The following is an 8,831-nucleotide window of genomic DNA, read 5'->3' on the forward strand; positions in this document are numbered from 1 at the left end:
ATGTAATGTTAGCTATCAGCTACTGTGCAAATTTATCGAAGTAACTGTCAAACAGCGGACAAAGTCCGACGTGGTATATTTCTGGTTGATCACCGCGAGCAGCATGTCTCACAATTGTTCGTAATGCGTTTTCTATTAGAATGGAAGTTTTGAATAGGTGACTGTGACAGTCTTCGAGAATGAGTTGCTTGACAGGTAGGAATACAGTAATCCCTCGAATATTACAGATAATGTAGACCAGACATGGCCGCGATAATCGAAAAAACGCGAAGTAGGATCACTCATGTTATTACTACATATCATAGTACAGTCGTACCTCAGTTAACGAAATTCATTGGTTCCAGAACTTTTTTCATAAGTTGAAAAGTGGAGCTGTCTTTATTTGTAAATTCTCTCATTCGTTCCACGGTCTTCACACAACTACCAACTGAACCCCTTAAAATTGTTCAAATTGTCCCAATTTTGTATAAAAGATGAGAAACACAAAAATTAAAGACATTTAGGAGGATGATTTATTAATGTCTTAAAATGAATAACAAACATGCAACATCAATCCTTATTGAAACGCAGGTGAACAAGAAGCTAACGGTAGGCAACAGAGAAAGAGCACACGATCACACATCTAATAAACATAAAATTAAGAATTCAAAAAACAGCATTTATAATATTAATCAACAACAAACATAAACATTTTACAATGTTGTTTGAATGTATTTTTTCACCCATTTTATTTCTCGCTCCTGGTTCTTACCTATTTGGATTTAAGTTGCCCTTCTGCAGTGCTGGTTGATGGACGTTTTGGAAAAAAATACTATCCAAAGACGATTGCCTTTTATGACTTTTAATAATGTTTCTATAGTGCAACAGACAAACGTAGTCAAAGTGGGCGATCACATGACTCGTGAACACTTTTTCTGGATGTGTTCTGGACGGAAAATTCGTGAATTTTCTCCAGGATTTCCTTGATTTGTGCTGTTGGAATGCTTGCTGCTTCCTCCTCGGCCGCTTTCTGTTTGTATTCCTCCTGTATTTCCGAGTGTTAGAGCTCCTTCAGCTCCTCCATTGAGAGTTCGTTTTTGTACCCCTTGATCAAGATTACCAGCATCAAATTATTAAATAAAAAATCACATCAAATTAAAACATTTTATTGTCATCATACACCGTTGTGTATAACGAAATTGGTGGTGCTACTCCACAAAGTGCGTTTTCCCAGTAAAAAAAACATAAATAAGTAATATAAAAATATAAAGAGTCACAACCTGGCAAGGTAAATTCTAAAATATTGCACAAGATGTGCAATAAGATATTCCACATTGTCCCCCAGAAGGGATTGTGTGTCGTGCTAACGCAAGTTCAGAGTCCTGATGGCTGTGGGGGAAAAAGACTGTCCTTAAGTCTATTTGTCCGTGCTTTGTGAGACCTGTAGCATCTGCCAGAGTGGCAGCAGCTGGAACAGGTTGTGACCAGGGTGGTATGGGTCCCTGACAATTTTCCCGGCTCTGCTGAGGTAGCGAGGGCTGGCAATATCTTCCAGTGAGGGCAGAGAGCAGCTGATGATCTTCTGGGCGGTGTTGATCAAACTCTGCATGGCCTTTTTGTCTGCTGCCGTGCTTCCAGCGTACCACACTGTAATGCAGAATGCCAGGATGCTCTCTACAGTGGTTCTATAGAAGGTTACCAGAAGCTTAGTGTCCAAGTTGTTCCTCCAGGGTACCCTCAGGAAATGGAGTCGTTTCTGGGCCTTCTTCACCACTGCCGTGGCGTTGGTAGACCAGGAGAGCTTGTCCGTGACGTGGACACCCAGGAATTTGAAGGACTGGACCCTGTCTACGCATACTCCATTTATGAGGAGTGGGGCCAGATCTGTGCTGCGTTAGCGAAAGTCCAGGATTATTTCTTTAGTTTTCGTGGTATTTAGTGTGAGATTGTTCACCAAACACCGCGAAGACAGTTTGTTGACCTCATCTCTGTAGGCCGACTCATCCCCTCCTGAGATGAGTCCGACCACAGTGGTGTAATCGGCAAATTTGATGATGGAGTTCGACTGGTGGGTCGGTGTACAGTTGTATGTGTACAGGGAGTACAGAAGAGGACTCAGTACACAGCCTTGTGGGGAGCCAGTGCTCAATGTAATGGAGGAAGAGAGGTGGGGACCAAGTGTGACAGTTTGTGGACGGTTGGTTAAGAAGTTCTTAATCCATCAGCAGATGGAAGAGGATAGTCCGAGATGGGAGAGTTGGTCAGCCAGAATGTCCGGTGTTATAGTGTTGAAGGCTGAGTCTAGTCAATGAAAAGCATCCTCACGTAGTTCCCATGGTGCTCCAGGTGGCTCAGTGCTGTGTGTAAACCTACGGCGATGGCGTCATCAGTGGACCTATTTGCTCTATAAGCAAACTGGTGAGGGTCAACTGAGGGAGGGATTGTATCCCTGATGTGGCGGGCGACCAACTTTTCAAAGCTTTTCATGATCACAGGCGTAAGTGCAACAGGCCTAGAATCATTCAGGCTGTCAATGGTTGGCTTTTTAGGGAAAGGGATAATGGTGGCAGATTTCAGGCAGGATGGGATGATGGATTGTTGCAGGGAACAATTGAAAATCTTTGTGAAAACCCCAGTCAGGTGGTCAGCACAGGCTTTGAGCACCTTCCCAGGTACTCCGTCAGGGCCGGCAGCATTCCTGGTGTTCACCAGGACCGGACGTTTCGTCGCCAGACATTTCGTCGACGGACAATTCAGGGGTATATATATGTGTACAGTTGTGGTCAAAAGTTTACATACACTTGTGAAGAACATAAAGTCATGGCTCTCTTGAGTTTCCAGGTATTTCTACAACTCTGATTTTTCTTTGATAGAGTGATTGGAACAGATACTTCTTTGTCACAAAAACATTCATGAAGTTTGGTTCTTTTATGACTTTATTATGGGTTAACAGAAAAAGTGATCAAATCTCCTGGGTCAAAAATATACATACAGCAACATGAATTAGCAATTTTGGTGTCTTAGAAAGTTGTCAGTGAAATGAGCTTCATAGCATGGCCTCTTAACTTCTTGTGAGTGATTGAGTGACTACAGCTGGTGACTTCTCTGAGGCCATTTAAATAGGGCTCATTGGATGCAAATGCCCACAATCGCTACAATGGGAAAGTCAAAGGAGCTCAGCATGGATCTGAAAAAGCGAATCCTTAACTTGAACAAGTCAGGAAAGTCACTTGGAGCCATTTCAAAACAGCTGCAGGTCCCAAGAGCAACAGTGCAAACAATTGTTTGTAAGTATAAAGTGCATGGCACTGTTTTGTCACTGCCACGATCAGGAAGAAAACGCAAGCTATCACCTGTTGTTGAGAGAAAATTAGTCAGGAGGGTGAAGATTCAACCGAGAATCACCAAAAAGCAGATCTGCCAAGAATTAGAAGCTGCTGGAACACAGGTGTCAGTGTCCATAGTCAAGCGTGTTTTGCATCTCCATGGACTGAGAGGCTGCCGTGCAAGAAAGAAGCCCTTGCTCCAAAAGCGGCACCTTAAGGCTCGACTGAAGTTTGCTGCTTATCACATGGACAAAGATAAGACCTCCTGGAGGAAAGTTCTGTGGTCAGACGAAACAAAAATCGAGCTGTTTGGCCACAATCCCCAGCAATATGTTTAGAGGAGAAAAGGTGAGGCCTTTAACCCCAAGTACACCATGCCTACCGTCAAGCACGGTGGTGGTAGTATTATGCTGTGGGGCTGTTTTGCTGCCATTGGAACTGGTGCTTTACAGAGAGTAAATGGGATAATGAAGTAAGAAGATTACCTTCAAATTCTTCAAGATAACCTAAAGTCATCAGCCCGAAGATTGGGCCTTGGGCACAGTTGGGTGTTCTAACAGGACAATGACCCCAAACACATCAAAAGTGGTAATGGAATGGCTAAATCAGGCTAGAATTAAGGTTTTCGAATGGCCTTCCCAAAGTCCTGACTTAAATCCCATTGAGAACTTGTGGACAATGCTGAAGAAACAAGTCCATGTCAGAAAGCCATCAAATTTAACTGAAGTGCACCAATTCTGTCAAGAGGAGTGGTCAAAGATTCAACCAGAAGCTTGTAGATGGCTACCAAAAGCGCCTAACTGAAGTGAAGATGGCCAAGGGACATGTTACCAAATATTAGCGCTGCTGTATGTATGTTTTTGACCCAGCAGATTTGATCACTTTTTTCTGTTCACCCATAATAAAGTCATAAAAGAACCAAACTTCATGAATGTTTTTTGTGACAAAGAATCTGAATCTTAATTTAATTATCTGTTCCAAACACTATCAGAGAAAAATCAGAGTTGTAGAAATAACTGGAAACTCAAGAAAGCGATGACATTATGTTCTTCACAAGTGTATGTAAACTTTTGACCACAACTGTATATGTATATACATGTACACATACACACACACGTACACGTACGTTACGTGCTCCAGTCTGCTTCAAGATTTTTCAGTCAGATTGTCAAGTCATTGGCTCCCAAGTCAAGTCTTGGACCCTCCCGGTCCAACCAAGTAAAATCTCAGTTTTTTTTCTCAAGTCCGAGTTGCATTGCAAGTCATCAAATTGGAATTTAAACCTTTGATTTTTACATCAACGTGATTTTAATTATTTTATTTATTTTTGTATGTTTGCAGGTTTTATCACTGCCTCAAAACACTGGTGGGATGCAGCCTGTCAGGCCCCACCTCCCCACTGGCTTTTGCAGAGGCCGTGATAGGCGCCATTGGGCACAGTGCGACCTCGATGCCAAGCAAGGAGCATCTATTGAGGATGTGGAGTGTTGTGGTCACTCCACTCACAGAAATAATCACACAGGTACAACAGCGGTGATTATCATTGAGGTCACTGGTGTTCAGTGTGAAACCTTTTAGTGAGGTCTGTAGTCTTTGATGATACAGTAAAATAATTTAATTTTGTCTAATTTTCTAATTATAAATAAAATACAAATAAAAAATAAAATCAGACATAGGCTTGTCATCATCATTGACTAGACAAAGGCCTAATTGTCATCATACCCAGCTGCGTATGACGAAATCGATGGTGCTTCTCCACAAAGTGCGCTTTTCCCACGCTAAAGCCCAACCAAGTGATAGTTTCAGACTCGCTGGCACTCTGCCGTTGTGGATACATCGCATCACCTCCCGAGCGCAACCAAATCCCGGCGACTGCGAAAAGGTTTGCCTCACCGCTGCCAACAAAGAATAAAATGGATCACTTACCTCCCACTGTCTTCTTACTTACCTTCAGTCAGCCAGCAGGAGGCAGATCACCGCCCAAGGTCCTTCATGTTTCCTCACCCCGAAGTTGTTACACAGAGGGGATTGTGTGTCGTGCTACTGCAAATTCAGAGTCCTGATGGCTGTGGGAAAGAAGCTGTCCTTATGCCTCTTTGTCCGTGCTTTGTGAGACCGGTAGCGCCTGCCAGAGGGAAGCAGCCAGTGTTCCCTCTAAGCTGCGCGCGTGCGCAATTGCGCACTACTCTCGTCCTCGCTGCGCAGCAGCAATCATATGGCGCGCAGTAAAAAAAAAAAAAAAAAAAAATCGGATTTTTTTTTTTTTTTTTTTTTTTTTTTTTTTTTTTTTTTTTTTTTTTTTTTTTTTTTTACCCCTTTCCCCATGATGGCGCCGTTTAAGCGGCAGCAAGTGGCAGTAGCTCTGTCCACTTATGTTTTTCGTGTTTTACAGCATGTTTTACATGAAAAATGGACAGGTCGCCGAATGGACGTTCCGCCGAACGTTCATTCGGCGACCTGCCCGTCTGTCAAACGTCCGTCGGCGAAACGTCTTTAGGCGAATCATCCGAGTACCGATGATGTCGCTCACACTGGTACTCAGTGCGCTCAGGGAGGTTGACTTTCTGCTCAGACCAACGAAAAATTAGAGGGAACATTGGAAGCAGCTGGAACAGGTTGTGACCAGGGTGGTCCGGGTCCCCAACAATGTTCCCGGCTCTGCTGAGGTAACGCGGGCTGGCAATATCTTCCAGTGAGGGCAGAGAGCAGCCAACGATCTTCTGGGCAGTGTTAATCACTCTCTGCATGGCCTTTTTGTCTGCTGCCGTGCTTCCAGCGTACCACACTGTGATGCCGTATGCCAGGATGCTCTCCACAGTGGCTCTATAGAAAGTTACCAGAAGCTTAGTGTCCAAGTTGTTCCTCCTGAGTACCCTCAGGAAATGGAGTCGTTTCTGGGCCTTCTTCACTACTGCCGTGGTGTTTGTAGACCAGGAGAGCTTGTCCGTGACGTGGACCTCCAGGAATTTAAAGGACTGGACCCTGTCTACACGAACTCCATTTATGAGGAGTGGGGCCTGATCTGTGCTCTGTTTGCGGAAGTCCAGGATTATTTCTTTAGTTTTCGTGTTGTTCAGTGTGAGGTTGTTCACCGAGCACCACGAAGACAGTTTGTTGACCTCAGGCCGCCTCATCCCCTTCTGAGATGAGTCCAAAGTGGTGTCATCAGCAAATTTGATGGAGTTAGACTGGTGGGTTGGTGTACAGTCATAAGTGTACAGGGAGTACAGAAGAGGACTCAGTACACAGCCTTGAGGGGAGCCAGTGCTCAGTGTAATGGAGGGAGAAAGGTGGGAACCAAGTCTAACAGTTTGTGGTCGGTTGGTTAAGAAGTTCTTTATCCAGCAGCAGATGGAGGAGGATAGTCCAAGGTGGGAGAGTTTGTCCGTCAGAATGTCCGGTTTCATGGTGTTGAAGGTTGAGCTATAGTCAATGAAAAGCATCCTCACATAATTCCCATGGTGTTCCAGGTGTCTCAATGCTGTATGTAGAGCAATGGTGATAGCATCCTCAGTGGACCTGTTAGCTCTATAAACAAACTGGTGAGGGTCAACTGAGGGAGAGATTGTATTCCTGATATGGCGGGCTATCAACTTTTCAAAGCACTTCATGATCACAGGCGTGAGAGCAACAGGCCTATAATCATTCATGCTGTCAATGGTTGGCTTTTTGGGGACAGGGATAATGATGGCAGATTTCAGGCAGGATGGAATGATGGATTGTTGCAGGGAACAATTGAAGATTTTTGTGAAGACTCCAGCAAGCTGGTCAGCACAGGCTTTGAGCACCTTCCCAGGTACTCCGTCAGGGCCAGCAGCCTTCCTGGTATTCACAGAGCGCATTTCCAGTCTCATTTCCTGTTCCTGGAACTTCAGTGTATTGCTGCAGGGTAGAGGTGGGGGTATTGAGACTGGGTCTGATTTGTCAGTCTCAAAGCGGGCAAAGAAACGGTGCAGTTCCTCCGCTGGTGAGGCATCTGCGTTAACAGACATATTATTGTTATTGTAGTTGGTAATATGTCGTATTCCCTGCCACATCTTCTTTGGGTTATTTTCTGTGAAGTGCTCCTCAATTTTCTTAGTATATTCTGCCTTGGCCTTTTTAATGCCTCTTTTCAGCTCAGCTCTGGCAGCTCTATATTTCATCTTGTCCCCTGATCTGAAAGCGGTGTTACGGCATTTGATGAGTCCCTGTGTCTCCTTGGTCATCCAGGGTTTTTGGTTAGGAAAACCCTGTATTTGTTTATTTATAGTGACGTTGTCCATGCAGTTTTTGATATAGGAAAGTACAGCGTCCGTATAGTCCTGGAGGTTGTCGTGTTCGAAGAGTTCCCAGTTGGTGCGGGAAAAACAGTCCTGCAGCTGAGAAAGGGCGTCCTGGGGCCAAGTTTTTATTGTCTTTATTTGTGGCCTTGTGAGCCTCCGGAATGGAGTGTATGCTGGGGTGAGGACTAGACAGAGGTGATCTGATCCAGCTAGGTGAGGGAGGGAAATGGCTTTGAAAGCATGTTTGATGTTAGAATAAACATGGTCAAGAGTTTTGTCTCCCCTCATGTGACATTTTATGTATTGGATAAACTTTGGTAGAACAGTCTTTAAACATGCCTTGTTGAAATCACCAGCAACAATAAAGACTCCTTCGGGGTGGTCAACCTGTTGTTTGTTTACAACCATTAGCAGGAGGTTTAGTGCCGTGTTGACGTTAGCATTTGGAGGTATATAGATCGCCGTTACTATGACGACCGTTAGCTCTCTCGGTAGATAGTAGGGCCTACATCGTACTGCCAATAGCTCTAAGTCCGGGGAACAGTGAGTGTCAATGATCCTACTGTCACCACACCATTCATTATGTATGAACAAGCAAAGTCCTCCTCCTCTGCTTTTGCCTGTTAGTTCCTTTGAACGATCGTTCCGAAAAAGCGTTAGGCTAGCTAGCGATACCGCAGCGTATCCGACTGCAAAATGAACATTTAACACATTTCAAAGAATAACAAACATTTTGGGTTTTGAACACTGCTGCTCATAAATTTGTTGTCAGTTTTACATGCCAACGTCAATGTCAAACTAGTGGTATTGTAGGATTAGAAAAAAAATGAATATTGGAAAAAAACTCAGTCATCATTTCAGTAAAGGAAATATTGGATTGGATTGGATAACTTTATTCATCCCGTATTCAGGAAATTTTGTTGTCACCATAGCAAGAGGGTGAGGATGCAGAAATAGGAAAGGAATTTTAGACATAAATAGATAGGTAATAAGTAAGTTAATAAATAAATACCTGAATAAATATATAAATAAATAAGCGTGTTGCTGAAGTATGTGTGTGTATATGTATATGTATATATATATATATATATATATATATATATATATATATATATATATATATATATATATATATATATATATATAACTGGGAGTTGTATGTGTTGTGCCTCTCATTAGGTAACTCCGAGAAATGCCACTTCTCCTCATATATATGTGTATATATATATATATATATCTATATATATATATATATATATAT

General features: G+C 43.2%; 1 protein-coding gene across 1 annotated transcript in view; it reads left to right on the plus strand.

Moving 5' to 3' along the window:
- The window catches only part of rif1 (replication timing regulatory factor 1), a 107,748-nt gene that overhangs the window by 65,244 nt on the left and 33,673 nt on the right, over window positions 1-8,831 (plus strand). The window contains exon 18 of the mRNA XM_077617557.1: window positions 4,647-4,827. Within this exon, the coding sequence (XP_077473683.1) occupies window positions 4,647-4,827 (181 nt within the window). The remainder of the gene's footprint in view (window positions 1-4,646; window positions 4,828-8,831) is intronic.

The sequence above is a fragment of the Stigmatopora argus genome, chromosome 13 (genome assembly GCF_051989625.1).
Source record: "Stigmatopora argus isolate UIUO_Sarg chromosome 13, RoL_Sarg_1.0, whole genome shotgun sequence".
In the NCBI taxonomy this organism is placed as follows: Eukaryota; Metazoa; Chordata; class Actinopteri; order Syngnathiformes; family Syngnathidae; genus Stigmatopora; species Stigmatopora argus.